The sequence below is a fragment of the Ambystoma mexicanum genome, chromosome 9 (assembly GCF_040938575.1).
Source record: "Ambystoma mexicanum isolate Mex_15411 chromosome 9, UKY_AmexF1_1, whole genome shotgun sequence".
In the NCBI taxonomy this organism is placed as follows: Eukaryota; Metazoa; Chordata; class Amphibia; order Caudata; family Ambystomatidae; genus Ambystoma; species Ambystoma mexicanum.
In genome coordinates, this window is record NC_090931.1 from 720,781,450 (window position 1) to 720,805,509 (window position 24,060).

General features: G+C 49.9%; 1 protein-coding gene across 3 annotated transcripts in view; it reads right to left on the reverse strand.

The window, feature by feature from the left end:
• PTH2R (parathyroid hormone 2 receptor) overlaps positions 1–24,060 on the reverse strand; it is a 1,139,291-nt gene that overhangs the window by 953,627 nt on the left and 161,604 nt on the right. The window contains exon 1 of one of the 3 annotated variants that reach the window (XM_069615614.1): positions 5,358–5,596. The exons of the other annotated variants lie outside the window; for them this stretch is intronic. Coding sequence (XP_069471715.1) covers positions 5,358–5,432 — 75 coding nt within the window. The 5' untranslated portion in view covers positions 5,433–5,596. Of the gene's footprint in view, positions 1–5,357; positions 5,597–24,060 lie in introns of those variants that run through there. 3 annotated transcript variants of the gene reach the window in all.

Genomic DNA, 24,060 nt, shown 5'->3' on the forward strand with positions numbered 1-24,060 from the left:
CCGTTCTTATAAACTCATTCGCTCAATATAATCGTACGCTCTATACGCTCGCCTGCTCAATACACTCATCCATTCAATATTTTCATCTGCTCTACATATTTATCAGTCCCTTGTGCTCATGCGGGTTTATACCTCCCTCAGTGCTTATACATTCATTCGCTCTATACAATCATCCGTTTGGTACATCAGTTCAGTCATTTGGTCTAGACGTTTCTCTGTCCTATTCAATCGTCTGGTTTATGCCTTCATCGCCTCCACGCAACGTTCCCGTTTATGTGTTTGTCCGCTCTAAACATTCATTGGTTTTATACATTTGCTTTACTCATCTTGTTGATATTTCGCTGTTATGACCTATTCACGTTGTTCTTTAGTTTACATTGGTGGTTATTGGTTGTCGATTTCTCGCTTGGATCTTGATGTTATACTATTATTTGTCATATTGCAGTTCGAGATCTAGTAGTTTGTTGGGCTGGTAATATTGCAGCGGTGTTATTCAGTTTGAGTTAGTTTTAGCACAGGGTTGGTTTTAGGGGAAGAGCCAAGTTTTCAATAGTTTGCGAAAGGATATTAGATCCTCTGTTAGGCGGATGTGGGGTGGCAGCGTGTTCCACAGCTTGGGGGCCAAGGCTGAGAATGATGACCCACCTAACTTGACTGAGTTTGTTTTAGGTACGACCAGGAGGGCGGCCGAGCTAGATCTTAGAGTGCGTGGTGGGTGATAGGGTTTTAACTTATCTTGAAGATATTGAGGTCCGGTTTTATGCAGCGCTCGGTGAGAAATGCATAGGGTTTTGAAAGACACCCTTCGGGCTACTGGAAGCCAGTGTAGAGTTTTGAGAGCAGGGGAGATGTGGTCCCTTGGTCCGAGTGCAAGTAGAAGTTTGGCTGCTGCGTTTTGAGCTCTTTGTAGTTTATTCAGCTGGTAGGTGTGGATTCCAAGGTAGAGTGGGTTGGCGTAGTCTAGTCTTGATATGACAATTGCTTGGACTGCGGAGAGTCTGTTGGGAAAGGAGAGGTATGGAAAGATGCGCCTGAGAGTTTTAAGGTGGTAATGGCAGGACTTTGAGACATTGTTGACTTGGCACGAGAGTGTTAGGTCAGAGTCAAGAGTGCATCCAAGGTTTTTTACAGATTTAGAGGGGGTTGGAGACTTGCCCATGGTTGATGGCCAGGGTAGTGGGTGTGGAAGAAGTTCAGAGTTGCCACATACCAGGATTTCTGTTTTGGAAGGGTTTAGCAGAAGGTGGTTTTTGGTCATCCAGAGCTCTATGTCGAGGAGGCAGGAAGTGAGCTCTGGTCGGCAGTAGGGTTTTGAGTTCAGGAATTTTAGAATTAGTTGGGTGTCGTCGGCATAGTTGTAGCACAGGATGTTGTGTGAGCGAATTATTGGTGGGAGGGTGATCAAGTAGAGATTGAATAGGAGTGCCGATAGGCACGCTCCTTGTGGAACTCCAGTGTCGACTGGTCGCGTTTGTGAGGAGTAGGTGGAGAGTATCGTTATTTGGTGCCTATCTTTGAGGAAAGAAGCTATCCATTTTAGAGCGGTTCCACGAATTCCTAGGGAGTGGAGGCGGTCTAGGAGAATTGAGTGGTTGATTGTGTCGAAGGCGGCTGATAGGTCGAGGAGGATTAATGCAGCGCATCCTGCGGCGTCTGCCGTGTTTTTAAGGTCATCCCAGATAGAAGTTAGGGTGGTTTCGGTTCCGTGTCGGGCTCTAAAACCGGATTGGGCGGGATCAAGAAGATTGTTGGATTCGACAAAGGCATTTAGTTGGGCGTAGGCAGATCGGTCGATGAGTTTTGCAAGGAATCTTGTGTTTGAGATGGGGCGGTAGTTTTTGGGGTCGAGAGGATTGAGGGATGGTTTTTTTAATAGGGGTTTGACATGAACAGTTTTGAATGCGTCTGGAAAGATTCCTGATGTGAGTGAGTCATTTATGATGGTTCTTGCGTGTTCTCCTGCGCAGGTAGATGCAAATATTTCTTTAAGGGTTGATGCCGGGCATGGATCAAGCGGGGAGCCGGATGGTTTTCGGGCGGAAAGGAGTTTGCGAAATTGGTCTGCTGATATGGGACTAAAGGAGTCAAATGTTGGTTGGCTGGAGGTCGTTGGCTGTTGGGTGACTGGTGTGGACGGTGGGTTGGTTGGGGGATATAAGAGAGCAAGTTTGTTTGTTAGGTTGCTTGTTCTTTCGAGGGCTGTGGTGGAAAAGTGGAGAGAGAGTGAGTCGCACAGCGATTGAGAGGGTGTCGGTGTGGAGGCGGTGCATGATGGTTTGGTGAATTCGGAGATGATTTTGTGGAGTTCTTTGCTGGGGTTTTTGCAGTTTAGAATTCGGAAGTTGTAATGGGCTTTTTTTGCTTTTCGGATTTCAGCCTTGTATTGGCGGAGATGCCGGGCTAATTTGGATCTGTTCAGGGGAGTTTTGTCTTTCCGCCATTTACGTTCGAGGTATTTGTATAGTTGTTTACTGGTTTTCAGCTCAGGGGTGAACCATCTAGGAAAATGGCCACAGCGGGCTGATGGTTTGTAGGTTGGTGTGAGTCGAGTTAGAGGGGTGGTGAGCCAAGAGTCAAAGGCATCAGGGTTTAGTTGATTATTGGATAGGTAGGTAGGCGGGGGAGACTGGAGGAGTGCGTTGGCTAGGTCAGGAAGGATTATTAGTTTCTTCCAGGATTTGCGTATAGTCAGTGTTTCTGGTTCGGGTACAGGTGTTGGAGTGGGAGAGCGTATAGTGAATGAAACGATGGAGTGGTCGGACCAGATGATAGGGATTGGGGGATTTAGGTGAATCTGGTTGTGGGAGGTGAAGATGGCATCTAGAGTGTGTCCTTTATGGTGGGTTGGGCCGTTTATGTGGGGATGGAGGTTGATTGCGTCTAGGCCGTCAACAAGAGAGTGTGTCATAGGGTTGGTGATGTATCCTGCCTCCTGCAGGATCTACCCTGAGCCAGTAATAACAAGGAGCAGGAACCAGGCTGACTCAGGTATGTAGAAAATAGGAAATACTCTTTATTCTCTTAGTTACAGGTTCAGTATAGAAGTTAGGAGAGAGAGATCATTAGTAGCTTCTTCCTTGGTTCCCTGCCCAGCTCCAAGTCCTTAACCGTCTCACTTGGAATCCCCAGGTCCCCAACACTCCAAGCTCCACTAGCATTCCATCACAGCTCTTACACTGACTCAGACTTCATTCATACATATGCAGGATATAACACATCCCCCCCCTTTTTTCAATCAAAAGAAAACACACAAACTCACAACCATGCTAGGACTAACAACCACAACATTTCTACTACTCCTTCCACCCTGGCCTGCCACACCAGGGTCTCAGTGCCGCCACCACCAAGCACTACCTTGCCACATGGACAAACAAAACAAAACTACAGACATCGACCCTCCTAAACTAAACACCTTCCGCCAAGACTGCCACTCCTGGCCTCAGGTCTGCCACACCTGAGCACAATACAAAAACGCCCCCAAAGAGGCTACTAACCTGCCAAAAATAGTGTAGCCACGAATCTAGAAAACTTACACAAAGGCCAAAACAGAATAGTCCTAAACATGCCAACAAAGATCCCATGCACTAACAAATATCCCAACAACCATGCCTCATCCTCCTCCCCTAAAGAAAACATGAAAAAGGAATGAAAAACCTAGGAAAGAGACATACAACACAAAGATCACAGAAAACACAACCACAAAAGGAAGGAATTGTGGCTTAAAAATTGCATAGCAAGAGCTATGAAAAAATGTTAACATGCAATTACTACCAAATGACAAAATTAGTAGTGCATTGCGCATTCACCTTTGCAAAACCCAAAATTCAGATGTAAAAATTTTAACACTACCAGAAAAAACAGTAGTGTAGTGCAATTTCAAAATTTTGCAACCCAAAAGCTCCGGCACACCACTGGGATGAAAAATCAAATGGTGTGACCTGAAATTTCTAAAAATATTATTGAAAAGTGTAATTAAAACTGAAATTAATCCAGTAACCCAAACCAGTGTACAGTCCACAACTTCAATACTAAACACTGGCTTAATACTGTGTGCCCTCCACTCCTATTCCATACCACTTGCAAACTGGCGTGCAAAAACAACAAATATCCTCCTCCCACATGCACCGCCTGGCATCACAGAACATACTAAGGAAAACCCTAAACTCAACTAAAGGAAGTATGTTGCCGTGCGGTTACCTACAACGCCGACAACTAGTGTAGCCCCTATAATGTAAACATACACTACATGAGAAAAAAAGAAAATTCTCCTTTCCCTTCCTTTTCCAAACGCCCACTGCGTTGTAACTCCACAAAACAACTCCGAAGAGGGCCCATGCCCTAAGGTCAACTACATTGGAACACCCTTCTGTGTCCAACCTCCTCAAAACAAAACTTTGGGGTTCCTCCTGAAGGTTTTATACTGCTGCCAATACACCTGGCCAGGGTGTATAAGCCTAAACCCCATTGCATGCATGCAACTCCCATTTATATATTCCTATTTTGCGCAACATACTCCGCATATAAACGTGTACTCTCCCACACGTCAACATCCACAACCGTACAACACCCTGCACACACACCACTACAAAACACACGTGCTACCTCTCACACATGTACTAGCACAAAAATGCACTACAACTGCAGGACCTGCTGCCTCCTGTGCGCACACTTTGCATCACACGCTGAAACTCCACATGCAACCACAATTGCAACTTAATACGCAATCATACAGAAACTTCAACAGATGCAAACACACATCGCTAAATTTGACTTTTTCAAATGCATTTCACAAAATTACCTTTTTTCCCAAAATTTGCATCCCCAAGGTGCAAGTTCGCATTAAGCATAAAATGATCATAGATTTTCCCAAAATAATATCATAGACATCTTCTCAAAATTTTGAGCATTTCAGCATAATTCCTCACAATTATCCATTTGCACATGCAAGGTAATAAATCTAAATAATCTGTTTCCTTGAGACCTACACCAATCAGTAAACGTAGCAATTTTTAAATTGTACAAGGTTCCTCTAGAATAACGCCCACTAACCCAATCTGCACACTTGCAGCTTAATAGCTCAAAACGCACATGTAAATCATACACTGCCTGATTTCTCCTGAATATTAAATTTGTAAACACATTAATTCACCACAAGAACATAACTGTCAATATTCATTCTATCATGACCGCACCGCTCTGTAAGGCACCAAATCGGCATTCGTTTATATTAGGAATGTACATTTCCTCGAGGCACGGACGTCGCACTGAGACCCACAAATGCTCAGTTAAAATATTTCGCTGTTGCCGAAATTAAATTGCTCCATCACACCGAACCACCACTTTAACATCTAAAGTACCTGGTGGCTCCTTGGACTTCCGAACTCCTGTTTAAATCCGCCGTTATGCTTCCTTACGGCAACACTCCAAAACATTGCATTAATAACTACCCGCACACTGTTTCAACTGTTCCAAAGTTGATTCCTTTCATTTATAAACGCGGTTGTGTGACAGCGTTGTAAATCCATTATGAAGATGCCCCCTGTGTGCGTATACGCCATCATGCTGGCCTTCGTTGCTCCGGCTAACACTTTCAACTTCCTGATGCAGCGTCATCACGCTGAGGCAACGTTCTTGGGGCCTTTCCTCAGGAGTGGGCCTTAATAATATATAACCCTCATCCGAGGCTCTGATCATGGTGTAGGGCAACTCCGTGCGTTCCAGACCAACGGCAGTGGCTGGAACGCAGGAGGACACCATTGGGGGCGCGCCACCCACGGTCCTCCCAGCATCTCTTAAAATGCCAAATTTAGCCCTTTGCATGGCCCAAACTTCTCACGGCCATATGCTTTATTACTTAGTATTCCCCACAGTACCTTAAGTGAACGAGGCTGCAAAATCCGCCACAGCTCCATTTTCATTTCTTCTTAGCACACTACGCGCTTATGACTTCACCTGGTATCCACATCTTCATGTCCTGGGGGAATCCTGGGGATTCCGTCTCACTTGGAATCCCCAGGTCCCCAACACTCCAAGCTCCACTAGCATTCCATCACAGCTCTTACACTGACTCAGACTTCATTCATACATATGCAGGATATAACAGTTGGCTGGGATGTCGAACCATATGTTGAAATCTCCCAGAAGGGTGAGGTTGGGATGGTTTAGTTGGAGTGCAGAAGTAGAGTCGCAGAGGTTGTTTGAGAATTGTCTGTCGTAGCCAGGGGGTCTGTAAATTAATAGGAAGCTGTGGGAGAGTGAGGGGGAGAGCGATAGTTTAACTAGGAGTGATTCGCAGGAAGGGATGGCTGGTTTGTTGTCGATGATTGAGGCGTGGAGGTGAGTTTTAAATGCGAATGCTATTCCACCTCCTCTAGAGGGACGGTTCAGAGGGATGAGGGAGTAGTCTGGGGGGAACGCTTCGTTGGCTATAGGGGCGAAGTCGTCAGAGAGCCAGGTTTCGGTAATGAAAACCAGGTCAGGTTTGTCAGAAGCGAGGAGGTCATAGATGCTGTGTCTGTTTTTGCTACGGATCGGGCGTTGAATAGTATGCACTTCACTTCGGTAGGGGAGGTCGATGTGGGAGTTGCCGAGATGGGTGAGAGCGGGGGGGAGGGTGGAGAGAGGGCTGCCAGAGGGGTGCAGTGGTTGATGGATGATGGGAAGAGTGGGCGGGCGGAGGAAGTGTTGGGTATTGAGCTGGAGTGGGTGAGTATATGGGTTGGTCTGTTGCGGTTTGGTCTAGGGGATTTTAAGGTGGGGTGTGTTGGGTAAAGAGTTTCAGCAGTGGGTGGTGAGAAATCGAGGAAGAGGGGTTTCAAGCTGGGTGAGGCGTAGGGTGAGGGTGGAGAAAGGGGGGCTAGGGTGGTGGATCGAGACAGGAGAGGGGATGAGTGGTGGGAGATTGAGGGGGACCAGGTACGTTTCCTTTTTCGTGTCTTTGTTGTGAGTGGTGAGTGCGTGAGGGTAGGGGGGTCGGAGGGCGAGAGGCATGAGGCTTCTGTTCTAGCTAGGGCTAGGCGTGCAGTTTTTAGGGAAAGGAAGGCGTGTGGTTGTGGCCGGATGGAGGTGGGTGTAGCTGGGGGGGATGATGGTTGGATGGTTGCCGGGCTGGGTGTATTTGGCAGGGTTGTGTGAGGAGGGTGTGTGATTATGGTAGGCTGATCGGGGTGGTTCGTAGGAGTGGTGGTCTTGGGGTGGGTGGCACGCCATCGTGCGCCTCTGGCTTGGTGTTTGGTGAGGGGAAGGGAGTGAGGTGGGGTGGAGGGTTGGAAGGTTGGAGGTGGTGACAAGAGGTGGGGTTGGGTGGAAGGGGCTGGTGGTGCCCATTGGTCGGATCCGGTGGACCTTCGTGGTATGGGAGTGCTCATGGTTAAGCTAGGAGGTGCTACTGGGTAGGTTTAGTTTTTAGATTAGACTTTGTACAGAGATGGTGCTGGGGACACTTCAGGTTAAACTTTGGACAGGGAGGAAATTGGGCACACTTCTAGATGTAGCTTTGACACTTCAAGAATCGACTTTGTACACGGAGGGTATTGGGCACACTTCTAAATGCGACTTTGCACAACTATGCTATTGATCCCACTTTACAAAATCAGTTTTCCCACAAATATGCTATTAGGCACACTTCCTAAATGCAATTTCTCACAACTATGCTATTCGGCACACTTCCTAAATGCAATTTCTCGCAACTATGCTATTCGGCACACTTTCTAAATTCAATTTCTTCACAACTATGCTGTTCAGCACACTATGCAAATTCAATTTTCCCAAAAAGTCAGTTTTCCCACAAATATGCTATTAGGTACACTTTCTAAATTGAGATTCTCCACAAATATGCTATTAGGCACACTTTCTAAATTGAGATTCTCCACAGCTATGCTATTAGGCACACTTTACAAATTCAATTTTCCTACAAATAAGCTATTGGGCACATTTTCTAAATTCAGTTTCTCCACAACTATGCTATTAAGCACACTTTACAAAATCAGTTCTCCTACAAATATGCTATTAGGCACACAATCTAAATGCGGTTATCCACCCAAAATGCTATTAGGCACACTTTCTGAATGCAATTATGGACCCAAAATGCTATTAGGCACACTTTCTAAAGGCAATTGTCTAATCAAGATGCTATTAGGCACACTTTCTGAATGCGGTTACCCACCCAAAATGCTATTAGGCCCACTTTCAAAAAAAGCGGTTACCCACCCAAAATGCTATTAGGCACACTTTCTAAATGCAATTGTCTAATCAAGATGCTATTAGGCACACTTTCAAAAAAGGGGTTACCCACCCAAAATGCTATTAGGCACACTTTCTAAAGGCAATTGTCTAATCAAGATGCTATTAGGCACACTTTCAAAAAAAAAAAGGGGTTACCCACCCAAAATGCTATTAGGCACACTTTCAAAAAAGCGGTTACCCACCCAAAATGCTATTAGGCACACTTTCTAAATGCAATTGTCTAATCAAGATGCTATTAGGCACACTTTCAAAAAGGGGGTTACCCACCCAAAATGCTATTAGGCACACTTTCTAAATGCAATTGTCTAATCAAGATGCTATTAGGCACACTTTATGAATGCGGTTATGGACCCAAAATGCTAATAGGCACACTTTCTAAATGCAGTTATCCACCCAAATGCTATTAGGCACACTTTCTAAATGCTGTTATCCACCCAAATGCTATCAGGCACACTTTCTAAATGCAGTTATCCACCCAAATGCTATTAGGCACACTTTCTAAATGCAGTTATCCACCCAAATGCTTTTAGGCACACTTTCTAAATGCAGTTATCCACCCAAATGCTATTAGGCACACTTTCTAAAGGTTACCAAAATGCTAGTAGGCACACTTTCTAAATGCAATTGTCCACCCAAATGCTAATAGGCACACTTTCTAAATGCAATTGTCTAATCAAGATGCTATTAGGCACACTTTCAAAAAAGCGGTTACCCACCCAAAATGCTATTAGGCACACTTTCTAAATGCAATTGTCTAATCAAGATGCTATTAGGCACACTTTATGAATGCGGTTATGGACCCAAAATGCTAATAGGCACACTTTCTAAATGCAGTTATCCACCCAAATGCTATTAGGCACACTTTCTAAATGCAGTTATCCACCCAAATGCTATTAGGCACACTTTCTAAATGCAGTTATCCACCCAAATGCTATTAGGCACACTTTCTAAAGGTTACCAAAATGCTAGTAGGCACACTTTCTAAATGCAATTGTCCACCCAAATGCTAATAGGCACACTTTCTAAATGCAGTTATCCACCCAAATGCTATTAGGCACACTTTCTAAATGCAGTTATCCACCCAAATGCTATTAGGCACACTTTCTAAAGGTTACCAAAATGCTAGTAGGCACACTTTCTAAATGCAATTGTCCACCCAAATGCTAATAGGCACACTTTCTAAATGCAGTTATCCACCCAAATGCTATTAGGCACACTTTCTAAATGCAGTTATCCACCCAAATGCTATTAGGCACACTTTCTAAAGGTTACCAAAATGCTAATAGGCACACTTTCTAAATGCGGTTACCCACTCAAGATGATGAGAGGTGGTGATTCGACATGGACATATCACAGTAGGGAGGGTTTGCAAACCAGGATGAGTGGTAGGGTGGTATGGCGAGAAGTAATTGCTTCTGTCCCTGCCCCTGTCACACTTACTTATTGTTGGCTTCTTACTTCTCCTGCGGATACCTGCAGATACGACCTGGAGCCGTCTCTAAAAAAAAGCCGTCCTTTGCCTCTGGTCCTTAGCCGATGGGGCTGCACGGGCAGAGGGCTGCCCTGGGAGGGCCAGTAATGGCCTGGGTAACTTGGCAAAGTGACCAATCACGATGGCGGTGGGCGGGTCGGGAGGCGGGAGGGAAGGCAATCAGGAAGCGGGTGCGGGGTGGGAAGCCGGGACGCTACAGAGGAGGCAGAGGGGCCTGGATGGGGAGCAAACACTCACCGGCACTCCTGGATGGAGAATGGAGTTCGGGGGAGCTGCAGGCCACTAGGCCTTTGCTAACACGGTCAGGGGGCCAATCGCGATGGCGGTGGGCGGGTCGGGAGGCGGGAGGGAAGGCAATCAGGAAGCGGGTGCGGGGTGGGAAGCCGGGACGCTACGGAGGAGGCAGAGGGGCCTGGATGGGGAGCAAACACTCACCGGCACTCCTGGATGGAGAATGGAGTTCGGGGGAGCTGCAGGCCACTAGGCCTTTGCTAACACGGTCAGGGGGCCAATCGCGATGGCGGTGAGCGGGTCGGGAGGCGGGAGGGAAGGCAATCAGGAAGCGGGTGCGGGGTGGGAAGCCGGGACGCTACGGAGGAGGCAGAGGGGCCTGGATGGGGAGCAAACACTCACCGGCACTCCTGGATGGAGAATGGAGTTCGGGGGAGCTGCAGGCCACTAGGCCTTTGCTAACACGGTCAGGGGGCCAATCGCGATGGCGGTGGGCGGGTCGGGAGGCGGGAGGGAAGGCAATCAGGAAGCGGGTGCGGGGTGGAAAGCCGGGACGCTACGGAGGAGGCAGAGGGGCCTGGATGGGGAGCAAACACTCACCGGCACTCCTGGATGGAGAATGGAGTTCGGGGGAGCTGCAGGCCACGAGGCCTTTGCTAACACGGTCAGGGGGCCAATCGCGATGGCGGTGGGCGGGTCGGGAGGCGGGAGGGAAGGCAATCAGGAAGCGGGTGCGGGGTGGGAAGCCGGGACGCTACGGAGGAGGCAGAGGGGCCTGGATGGGGAGAAAACACTCACCGGCACTCCTGGATGGAGAATGGAGTTCGGGGGAGCTGCAGGCCACTAGGCCTTTGCTAACACGGTCAGGGGGCCAATCGCGATGGCAGTGAGCGGGTCGGGAGGCGGGAGGGAAGGCAATCAGGAAGCGGGTGCAGGGTGGGAAGCCGGGACGCTACGGAGGAGGCAGAGGGGCCTGGATGGGGAGCAAACACTCACCGGCACTCCTGGATGGAGAATGGAGTTCGGGGGAGCTGCAGGCCACTAGGCCTTTGCTAACACGGTCAGGGGGCCAATCGCGATGGCGGTGGGCGGGTCGGGAGGCAGGAGGGAAGGCAATCAGGAAGCGGGTGCGGGGTGGGAAGCCGGGACGCTACGGAGGAGGCAGAGGGGCCTGGATGGGGAGCAAACACTCACCGGCACTCCTGGATGGAGAATGGAGTTCGGGGGAGCTGCAGGCCACTAGGCCTTTGCTAACACGGTCAGGTGGCCAATCGCGATGGCGGTGGGCGGGTCGGGAGGCGGGAGGGAAGGCAATCAGGAAGCGGGTGCTGGGTGGGAAGCCGGGACGCTACGGAGGAGGCAGAGGGGCCTGGATGGGGAGCAAACACTCACCGGCACTCCTGGATGGAGAATGGAGTTCAGGAAGTGACCACAGACACATGTCCCCCTGCACCCCCATCCACCCAGCATTGAGGGTCAGGCCCGGACTCATGTCCCCCAGCACCCCCATCCACCCAGCATTGACGGGCACCTGCCAGCATGCCCCGACTCATGTCCCCCAGCACCCCCATCCACCCAGCATTGAGGGTCAGGCCCGACTCATGTCCCCCAGCACCCCCATCCACCCAGCATTGACGGGCACCTGCCAGCAGGCCCTGTCTCATGTCCCCCAGCACCCCCATCCACCCAGCATTGACTGGCACATGCGAGCAGGCCCCGACTCATGTCCCCCAGCACCCCCATCAACCCAACATTGACGGGCACCTGCCAGCAGGCCCCGACTCATGTTCCCCAGCACCCCCATCCACCCAGCATTGAGGGTCAGGCCCCGACTCAAGTCCCCGAGCACCCCCATCCACCCAGCATTGACGGGCACCTGCCAGCAGGCCCCGACTCATGTCCCCCATCACCCGCACCCACTCCCAGCATTGACAGGCACCTGCCAGCAGGCCCCGACTCATGACCCCCTTCAACACGACATGAAGCTGTACAATCATGGGCCTCATGTGCACCAAAATACCACAGCACGCCACCCCAGTCTTGACATGCAATGATTTTACCAATCCACCACACACTGACATTCCTATGTCATGACACAAATCAAAAGTCAACCATGTACATCAACACATGTTCGTCACACACACACACTGGTTGCCATAGATCGTGTAAACCCACATTTTGACATGCATGAACCCAATGAGCGAATCCCACACATGGAAGTAAAATATCAAAATGTATTATAAACAAAATCAATGTAATGAAATGAAAGCATAAAAAAATACAAACATGAAATGAAATGCATGTCCAAAAAAATGAAAAAGGAAATGTAGAACCAATCCAAAGAAATCCTAAAGAAAAATGGTCCAAACTCTCCATCCACCAAAACAAATCCAAAGGAAACATAAAATTTAAAATCCATTGCTCCATGGTGAAATCCAAAGAAAATGTACACATCAATCCAATGTCCAACTATGTACAAGTAATTTTCAAAGGGTCCATGAGTGTCAGGGCTCCAGTCTCAGGAGTGGCACGAACCAACCATCCCCTCCGCAGTCTGAACGCCTGCAAGTTGTAACTTACACTTGAGACTCCAGCGGGGAAAGAGGGTTAGGAACACGTTGGTTGGATAGGTTCAGCAGTAGGGTAACCGGTGAGAGGTTTAGGAGAGGGGTGGTGGGTAGGGAAGGGGACAAAGGAGAACACAATAATCATACATTACACTTTACACAACAGTGAGTTTAAAGAGTCTTATCTCTGGGTTGCGCACTGGCCTCCTGCCTGCGTACTCTCAGGTCCGGTATCTGTCTGGAGCGTATTACCACTGCAAGAGAGCAAGGAATTACTAAATGGTGTGTTCCTGCACACACTTTAAACAATACTTTGCCAGCATGCAATTGGTTAATTCTTCACCCTGTTGCGTGTGCTAGCAGTGCGGAGCACTATGAGTTAGTACATGGGTTGGCACCCTTAATGATCGGCACATGCGGAATAAGCCGCGTGTGGCCCCGCACTGTACTGGTGGATTCACTGGGTCGCGGACCCTTGAGTGATCCGAATTGTGGATGTGCGATCTGCCGCACGTGGCGGCCTAACCACACTGTTCTACGCGGTTCCTCCTCATGGCTAATTGTCATGAAAATCTTATGCACTGCTCTGCGCACGTGAGCCGGCGCAGTGTTATGCGTGCGTTAGCTCTGGGTTTCATTCTGATGCCCAGTGAAAAGACTTAGCTGTCCTGTTGCAAGGGGACAGTGGATCGTGGGCGGAGCCCCCCTGTGCGTGCCCCTGGCAACCTTCACTGGTCGTGCTAGCCCCACAAATGGCGTTGCGGCCTTGCGAGTCCTCCCCCTTGCAACTGGAGTCTGTCTAACGCTTGCAGTACTTCGCTTCTCAAGGCGAGGGGCCTGGGTTGGGGTTGGTTGGGGCGTGGCCCCTCGTGCTGATCCCTGCACACGGAGCTCTTCAGGAGACGTATTCTCCGGTCAGCAGCTTAATCACAAGTCCCGTGCTTTGGTTGGTCTCGTGCGCACGGCGCGCAAGTCCCGCCCCTTTTGGGCTTGTCCCTGTAGTTCTGGGCCCAGGGAAGTCTGGGTAATGTAGTTCCTGAGGCCTTTTTCCTGCAAATAGGGCATAAGAGTCTCCTATAAGGATGGATTCTATGTTTTGTGTGGTTAATCCACACGTCCTCTGCGTTCTGCTGGGTTTGGCCCTTTACTGGGTCCTCTTTAGTGGTCTCTACACTCTGTACCATGACAGTACACCCCCCGCACAGAAGGACCATGGTTTGGGTTTGTTTGGGTAATTTCGATGAAATTCTTTAACCAATCTTGTAGCATGTACATTACGTGCTGGCTCCCAAGATCGATCCTCAGGACCATACCCCACCCAGTCAACCAGATAGTACAACCCATCCTGTCGTTGTTGCGAATTTAAGATAGCTTCCACCTCATATTCTGGGTGTCCTTCAACCAACACAGGGGGTGGGCGTTGTGTGCGAATGGAGGGTTTTGCAGGTTTTAATAAAGAAACATGGAAGGTGGGGTGGATTTTCATTTGGCTGGGTAGGTTCAGCCTCACTGCCACTGGATTAATCACTGCGGATATACTAAATGGCCCTAAGTACCGTGGTTGCAGTTTCCGAGGACCCGCTAACCGAATATTACGTGTGGAGAGCCAAACTCGATCACCCTGTTTGTACTGGGGACTTTCTCTACGTTTCCTATCGGCATATGACTTATAGGTACTCTTGGCTAAATCCAAATTCTGTTGTATTTTGACCCAGACCCGTTGAGCATGGGTATGTTTTCCAATTAAAGTGGGCAGATTGTCCTGTGGTGAGCTAGCGGCCGTAGGCAAAACCCTTAGATGGTAACTGTATACTCCGTAAAATGGTGTATACTTAGTAGACGTGTGCACTGTGTTGTTATAGGCAATCTCTGCCAACCACACATAGTGGATCCAAGAAGCCTCTGCACTTGTAGTGTAACAGCGCAGATACTGTTCCAATCCTTGGTTTACCTTCTCGGTCTGGCCATCCGTCTCTGGGTGATATCCAGAGGATAAACTCACCTCCATTCCTATTAACCGGCAAAATGCCCGCCAGAACCGAGAGGTAAACTGCGGACCACGATCTGTAATGACTTGTGTGGGTAATCCATGCAGACGTGCAATATTTTGCAGAAACAACTCTGCTAGCTCCCCTGCTGTGGGGACCCCCTTACAAGGAATGAAGTGGCCCATTTTACTCAGTGAATCCACGACCACTAGTATGGACGTATAGCCTTGGATAGGTGGCAAATCCACAATCAGATCCATGGTGACAGTGTGCCATGGAGTGGGAGGAGTGGGTAAAGGTCGTAACAAGCCTGCTGGCTTCTGATGACTTGCTTTTTGTCTCCCACACATGTCACATTCTGATACATAAATCCGCAGGTCACGATGGGGAGTGGGCCACCAGTAATGACGTGCAATGTTTTGTTGAGTCTTGGCAATACCTCGGTGGCCTGCCGTCACTGAATCATGACACCATCGTAGCACTTCTTTTCGGAGGGTTTCCGTGGGTAAATACAAGGCTTTACTGTAATAGGGGAGCCCGTCCATGAGTACATGCTTTGATCCTCTAGTGCTCCATTCTCGTAATTCCTGAGCCGTCATTGCCTTCAAGACATCTTCAAAGATGTTTGGCCTTCCTGCTATACCACCCACTATACGGGTGGCCGGCACAATTGGAAGCGGTTTGGCTGCTACCTTGAAGTCGGTATCAGGATATCAAGACAATATATCAGCTTTTTTATTTTCTGTTCCTGGGCGATAAGTGATAAGAGAGTCGAAATCCGCAAAAAACAATGCCCAACGTAATTGTCGGGGACTAAGAGTTTTGGCAGTTTTAATGAACTGCAAATTTCGATAGTCAGTGATCACCGTTATGGTGTGACGCGCCCCCAGAAGGTAGTGTCGCCACTCCTCAAATACCGCTTTTATCGCTAACAGCTCTCGATCGGCTATAGTATGATGTGTTTCCGCCGGCAGTAACTTTCTGGAATAGTAAGCCACTGGATGCATTAATCCAGTTTGTGGATCTTGTTGTGAAAGTACCGCTCCGAGAGCATAACTGGAGGCATCCGTCTCTACGATAAATGGCTGTGCTGAATTGGGGTGTTGCAGAACAGGTGTTGTGATAAAAGCCTATTTTAATCGCTGGAAACCTTGATCCGCTGCCTTGTCCCAATGGTAGGCTCTACCTTTTGTAGTAGTTTGGTGATAGGCATCACCAATTCTGAAAACCCTTTAATGAAGCGCCTATGGAAATTAACGAATGCTAGAAAGGCTTGTACCCCTTTGACAGTTGTAGGCGCCGGGCAATCTAACACCGCTTGAACCTTGCGCTGATCCATTTGCACACCCGAAGGAGTCAAAAGGTATCCCAGAAACTCCACCGTAGCACGGTGGAATTCACATTTCTCTATTTTAGCAAACAGACAATGTTCCCTTAGTCGGTGTAGAACGGGGTTTAACATGTCCCACATGATCGTGCTGATTCTGGGAATAGATCAAAATATCGTCTATGTATACTATGGCAAACACATCTAGATAACCACGCAATACCTCATCGAGGAAGTGCTGGAAGGCCGCCGGAGCGTTACATAGGCCGAAAGGCATCACCTGATACTCGTACAGGCCGTATTTGGTTCTAAAAGCCGCTTTCCATTCATCTCCGGCCCGTACTCGTACCAGGTGATAGGCTCCACGTAGGTCTAACTTAGTATAGATGGTTGCCTTACGAACTTGATCTAACAGTACTGGGATCAATGGTAAGGGATACCTGTTCTTAACAGTGATACGATTAACCCCGCGATAATCTATGCATGTTCTCAAATCTCCGGTCTTCTTCGGTATGAAGAAGAGAGGAGACGAGACTGGGGAATTCGAGGGTCTAATAAAACCGTTTTGCAAATTGGTGTCTATGTACTTCTTCAGATGTTCTGTCTCAGCTTCTGTGAGTGCATAAATACGGCTACATGGCAGCACTGCCCCGGGTTCAAGATCAATTCGACAATCGAATGATCTGTGGGGGGGTAAAGATTCAGCAGCCCGTTTACTGAACACGTCAGCATACTCCTGATACTCAGGGGGTAGGGTGCTCAAATCCACTCCGTCTACAGCTGTTGCACCAATACTAAGGCCGGAATCACCTTCGGACTTCAGACTATGCGCTGGAGTGTTACATTGCATCATGCAGTCTGGGACTTGAACGACACCTGCCCAGTAGACCAAACTACTTGGGGGTTGTGTTTACCAAGCCAAGGAAGACCCAGAATTATACCAAATTGTGGAGCTGCTATCAGGTCGAATTGAATTTTCTCTATGTGGTGCTGTTGGCAACGTAACATCAGAACTTGTGTACTATCGGTTACTGGACCGGAACACAAAGCGATCCCATCAACCGCTCTCACAACCTCAGGGGAATCTTTAGGACACAATGGTATACCCAGTTTACGAGCGTAGGTAATATCGATGAAGTTACCCGTGGCTCCTGAGTCCAAGAGGAGAGTTACAGGGACCTCCCGACCCAAAAACCCCAAGACTCCTGACAACGTGACATGTGGGGCAAAGTTAACAAACCCGACCCCGGGGGTAACTTCCACTACCTGGCTCGACTGTTCTACCCCTACAAACGCCGAGCCGAGGCGTTTCCCTGCGACTTAGGCTTTGTAGGACATTCTTTTACAAAGTGTCCTGTGGTGCCGCAATATAGGCAAAGCCCCTGTTTGCGTCGACGCTCCTTCTCCTCTTTGGTGAGAGGGCCTTTGACCGAACCAATCTGCATTGGCTCATCTACTGATCTTTCAGAAGAGCCGGTTGGGCGTGGGGCTCGAGATTGGTCCAATCTAGCTATGGGCCGTATCTCTCCACGTCTTTTGTCGCCTCGACGCTCTGTCTGGCGATGATCCAAACGCAAGGCTAAGTCTATCATCGCCGGACAGTCCTGTGGCTGTGGATACACTTGAGCAATGAGGTCTTTAAGTTCATCCCTCAATCCCTGATAAAACGGCGACATCTGTTTTTCCCGTGGCCATTCTGCTTCCGTTACCAAACAGTTGAACTGAGTCACATAAGTGATCAATTCTTTACTCCCTTGACGCAAACTCAATAGCTCATGGTCTTTGCATATGGTCGCCGCCTTGCGGTTAAAGATTTTGCCAAACTCAGCTTGGAATTCTTCCCAATTATAAAGAACCCCATCGTCCCTTTGCACCAGAGGAGTCGCCTAGGCTGCTGCATCACCAGTTAAATAAGATATAACAAAGGCAGCCCTAGCCTGGATAGACCTAAACACAGTGGGCTTGGTTAAGAAATGGAGTTTGCATTAAGCAAGGACAGTTTGGTACTTTTGTGGGTCCCCTGAGTATCTTTCGGGTGGGGTAGGGGCACTATGGGTTCTGGGGACACATGAACCTGAACAGGGCTAGGAGTGGCTGCACCACTTGGAAGGGGAGAGGTCTGTGCAGCTAAATTGCGCACCTGAGTGGCCAGCACCGCATAACCCTGCCTAGTGGCAGCGAGCTCGGCCTGCAAGTCTTGCAGGACTTTTGTAAGGTCCTCCATAAACTGGCTGGCCCGTACCACCCAGGAGCCTGGTACACTTGGGCTTGTGCTTCTGTCAGGGCTCCAGTCTTCAGGCTCAGGAGTGGCACGAACCAACCATCCCCTCTGCAGTCTGAACGCCTGCAAGTTGTAACTTACACAAGGCGCTGAGTCTCCAGCGGGGAAAGAGGTTTAGGAACACGTTGGTTGGATAGGTTCAGCAGTAGGGTAACTGGTGAGAGGTTTAGGAGAGGGGTGGTGGGTAGGGAAGGGGACAAAGGAGAACACAATAATCATACATTACACTTTACACAACAGTGAGTTTAAAGAGACTTATCTCTGGGTTGAGCACTGGCCTCCTGCCTGCGTACTTTCAAGTCCGGTATCTGTCTGGAGCGTATTATCGCTGCACGAGAGCAAGGAATTACTAAATGGTGTGTTCCTGCACACACTTTAAACAATACTTTGCCAGCATGCAATTGGTTAATTCTTCACCCTGTTGCGTGTGCTAGCAGTGCGGAGCACTATGAGTTAGTACACGGGTTGACGCCCTTAATGATCGGAACATGCGGAATAAGCGGCATGTGGCCCCACACTGTACCAGTGGATTCACTGGGTCGCGGACCCTTGAGTGATCCGAATTGTGGATGTGCGATCTGCCGCACATGGCGTGTGCCGGCCTAACCGTACTGTTCTACGCAGTTCCTCCTCATGGCTAATTGTCGTGCAAATCTTATGCACTGCTCTGCGCTCGTGAGCCGGTGCAGCGTTATGCGCGCGTTAGCTCTGGGTTTCGTTCCGATGCCCAGTGAAAAAACTTAGCTGTCCTATAGCAGGCGGACAGTGGATCGTGGGCGGAGCCCCCCTGTGCGTGCCCCTGGCAACCTTCACTGGTCGTGCTAGCCCCACAAATGGCGTCGCGGCCTTGTGCGTCCTCCCCCTTGCAACTGGAGTCTGTCTAACGCTTGCAGTACTTAGCTTCTCAAGGCGAGGGGCCTGGGTTGGGGTTGGTTGGGGCGTGGCCCCTCGTGCTGATCCATGCACACAGACTCTTCAGGAGACGTCTTCTCCGGTCGGCAGCTTAAGCACAAGCCCCGTGCTTTGGTTGGTCTCGTGCGCACGCGCGCGCAAGTCCCACCCCTTTTGGGCTTGTCCCTGTAGTTCTGGGCCGAGGGAAGTCTGGGTAATGTAGTTCTTGAGGCCTTTTTCCTGCAAATAGGGCATAGGAGTCTCCTATAAGGATGGATTCTATGTTTTGTGTGGTTAATCCACATGTCCTCTGCATTCTGCTGGGTTTGGCCCTTTACTGGGTCCTCTTTAGTGGTCTCTACACTCTGTACCATGACAATGAGCCCAACAAAATAAGCCTTTGACCGAACCAATCTGCATTGGCTCATCTACTGATCTTTCAGGAGAGCCGGTTGGGCGTGGGGCTCGAGATTGGTCCAATCTAACTATGGGCCGTATCTCTCCACGTCTTTTGTCGCCTCGACGCTCTGTCTGGCGATGATCCAAACGCAAGGCTAAGTCTATCATCGCCGGACAGTCCTGTGGCTGCGGATACACTTGAGCAATGAGGTCTTTAAGTTCATCCCTCAATCCCTGATAAAACAGCGACATCTGTTTTTCCCGTGGCCATTCTGCTTCCGTTACCAAACGGTTGAACTGAGTCACATAAGTGATCAATTCTTTACTCCCTTGACGCAAACTCAATAGCTCATGGTCTTTGCATATGGTCACCGCCTTGCGGTTAAAGATTTTGCCAAACTCAGCTTGGAATTCTTCCCAATCATAAAGAACCCCATCGTCCCTTTGCACCAGAGGAGTCGCCTAGGCTGCTGCATCACCAGTTAAATAAGATATAACAAAGGCAGCCCTAGCCTGGATAGACCTAAACACAGTGGGCTTGGTTAAGAAATGGAGTTTGCATTAAGCAAGGACAGTTTGGTACTTTTGTGGGTCCCCTGAGTATCTTTCTGGTGGGGCTAGGGGCACTATGGGTTCTGGGGACACATGAACCTGAACAGGGCTAGGAGTGGCTGCACCACTTCGAAGGGGAGAGGTCTGTGCAGCTAAATTGCGCACCTGAGTGGCCAGCACCGCATAATCCTGCCTAGTGGCAGCGAGCTCGGCCTGCAAGTCTTGCAGGACTTTTGTAAGGTCCTCCATAAACTGGCTGGCCCGTACCACCCAGGAGCCTGGTACACTTGGGCTTGTGCTTCTGTCAGGGCTCCAGTCTTCAGGCTCAGGAGTGGCACAAACCAACCATCCCCTCCGCAGTCTGAACGCCTGCAAGTTGTAACTTACACAAGGCGCTGAGACTCCAGCAGGGAAAGAGGGTTAGGAACACGTTGGTTGGATAGGTTCAGCAGTAGGGTAACCGGTGAGAGGTTTAGGAGAGGGGTGGTGGGTAGGGAAGGGGACAAAGGAGAACACAATAATCATACATTACACTTTACACAACAGAGAGTTTAAAGAGACTTATCTCTGGGTTGAGCACTGGCCTCCTGCCTGCATACTCTCAAGTCCGGTATCTGTCTGGAGCGTATTACTGCTGCAAGAGAGCAAGGAATTACTAAATGGTGTGTTCCTGCACACACTTTAAACAATACTTTGCCAGCATGCAATTGGTTAATTCTTCACCCTGTTGCGTGTGCTAGCAGTGCGGAGCACTATGAGTTAGTACACGGGTTGACGCCCTTAATGATCGGAACATGTGGAATAAGCCGCATGTGGCCCCACACTGTACTGGTGGATTCACTGGGTCGCGGACCCTTGAGCGATCCGAATTGTGGATGTGCGATCTGCCGCACATGGCGTGTGCGGCCTAACCGCACTGTTCTACGCGGTTCCTCCTCATGGCTAATTGTCATGCAAATCTTATGCACTGCTCTGCGCTCGTGAGCCGGCGCAGCGTTATGCGTGCGTTAGCTCTGGGTTTCGTTCTGATGCCCAGTGAAAAGACTTAGCTGTCCTGTAGCAGGGGGACAGTGGATCGTGGGCGGAGCCCCCCTGTGCGTGCCCCTGGCAACCTTCACTGGTCGTGCTAGCCCCACAAATGGCGTTGCGGCATTGCGCGTCCTCCCCCTTGCAACTGGAGTCTGTCTAACGCTTGCAGTACTTAGCTTCTCAAGGCGAGGGGCCTGGGTTGGGGTTGGTTGGGGCGTGCTGATCCATGCACACGGAGCTCTTCAGGAGACGTCTTCTCCGGTCGGCAGCTTAAGCACAAGCCCCGTGCTTTGGTTGGTCTCGTGCGCACGCGTGCGCAAGTCCCACCACTTTTGGACTTGTCCCTGTAGTTCTGGGCCGAGGGAAGTCTGGGTAATGTAGTTCTTGAGGCCTTTTTCCTGCAAATAGGGCATAGGAGTCTCCTATAAGGAAGGATTCTATGTTTTGTGTGGTTAATCCACATGTCCTCTGCGTTCTGCTGGGTTTGGCCCTTTACTGGGTCCTCTTTAGTGGTCCCTACACTCTGTACCATGACAATGTGCCCAACAAAATATGTGAAACCTATCAAAGAAACTACCTAAGAAATAACTATATACAAAAGTGTGGGGCATAGTCCAATCACCACAAAATAAAGGAAAACAAAAATGAAACCTAACACTAAAAACTATTTACAATGGCGGCGGGCTAGTCCGACGGCTCACTTTCCGATGTCCCAGGCCAGGGCATCATCAAACTCCTGCTCAATGTCCTGGAGGCGGCATCTTCCATGGCTCCGAGGGTTCGCAGGGACGATGCCATGTTGGACTCTAACTTCCTGCAAATAGCCTTGAGGCACTCGGCCCGCCTCAGTGCCCTCCGCATGGAGTTCTCCTCCCTGACCATTGTGAGCCGTGCCTCTTCCACCCGCCACTGCTCCGCACCTATGGCCTAGCCCAACCGCTGCCACACGGAAGACACTCCCAATCCTGGGTCCTCCTGCCCTCTGGCCGATGCCTGCCCCTCGGATGTTGATGGGCCCGAGCCATCGTCGCTCCCATGTTGATGCTGCTGCCGCTGTGCCTGTGCCCTGCCTTCTGCTGCCTGCACATCCTCCTCTGGCTGGGGTGCAGTTCTTGTGGTGGCCACCCCTGCTGGACATCCGACTGCAGCAGGGATGTGTCCTCCACCAGCCTGGCCGCTGGGTCAGAGTCAGCTCCACAGGGTTCCCAGGTGATACATGGGTGGGAAGATGGCATGGAGGACGACTGGCGCGTAGGGGGTTCAGGTGAGGAGGGGGTCGGAAGAAGGTCCAGCACACGGAGGAATCCAGCACTGGTGACCCGTCCCAGCAGGTCAACGCGGTCAACGAGGCATCCGAGATGACGTGCAGTGTCTTCACGAAAACACTGAAGGTCAGCTCGCATTCCCCGTTGACGCAACGCTATCCCAGCCAGGACAGGCTCAACCCGGTCCCAGATTGCCACGTCCACAGGGAGAGGAAGGCCAGTTGTTGTGCGCTCCTCCCCTCCCTGAAAACGGGTCTGGACATAGGAATCCCTGCTGGTGCGGGATGATGCAATCACAGGATCGGGGACAGGATTAAACACAGGTACCTCCACGGTGGCCTGTGCTTCCTCCTGTCCCTGCCCCTGCACTGCACCACTAGCATCAGTGGAATCCCCACCTCTGGACGCCGTGTGTGTCCCTTCCACTGCCTCCTCCTCCACCAAACCCCCCACCAACCTGGTTGACTCTGTGCCATCTTCCTCCATTGGACCCTGTGGTGTCTCAGCTGCCCCTTCTGCTGCCGAGGAGTCCACGTCCGACCTCCGCCTCTTGGACCTACCCTCGGCAGCTGCGGCCTGGAACGCGGCACCAGACTCCTCACTCCCCGACGAGATGACCCGGGAGGATAGCTCAGCGGCAGCGTGCGCGTCTTGGAAGCAAGACGACACAAAGCAACAAGAGGTTCAATCCCTGGGTCCGCGCTTAGAAACCTCTAGGTATTTAAGCGCGTTATAAATACGTAACTAAGACAAAAAAACACAATTACGCAACTAAGAAAAACAAACAATTCCTGTAACAGCGCCTCGATGCCTGCGGGCTGTGTGAGCGCTTTATAAATGTAAAATAAATAAAAAAAATAAATAAATAATGACAACCTGGGAGGGGAGCCGGGCCTTGCATCTCCGGCTGGTGGTGTGATCCCTGCCACTTTGCTCCACAGCACCCTCTCCGCCCTCTTCATCAGTTGACGCTGCAGACAGGGAGAGATAGAACACAGGCATCAGGGCACTGTACAATGGACTGATACACACATGACAGTTGTACATGAGTAGCAGTGTCAAACTTCAGACACGGCATCGCACTCCCCAACACAAATGTCATTTTAACTCACACACATGAGCAAATCAACAGGAATGTTGCACCAGGCAGCACCATCCATCCACAAACAACAGCACATGCTGAGCAATCGAAGGTGAGCCTGAAGTCACATGCAACACGGGGAGTGCATAGCACATGCACACACGCTACCGGACTAACATGCATCTGTACATCTGCACCACTGCAGTGATAATGTCACCATCCATGTCACAACTGGCAATCAGCCTCCTACATGTCAGTGTCACACGCATCCATGTTGCATCACAGTTGCACACTTGTCAAATACACACACATGCACATGTACATAGTGCAGATACATGCCACAGGAACCAGCATCCATGTGTGACACCACAACCATGCCACAGTACATTCACATAATATTCGCATGTGTGCACCCACACATGCATTTGCCCAGCATGCTTGCCAACACATACACCATCGATGTGTCTCACACATGAGAGGAATCACATGTGGCAGGTTCACGTCCCTGTACATATGCAGCCATACATGTCCCTACAAAGACATATGTGCAACCTGCACACTCCTGGCACACCACCACACGCACAGCGTCCGATCAGTATGCATGTACACTTACCGATCGACTCCAGACGTGTCTGCCCCTCAAGGACCTGGACGTGGAGCGCTAGGCGTATGTGTTCCAGGACCCTCATCTGGTTGTCAGTCAGGTGGACCCG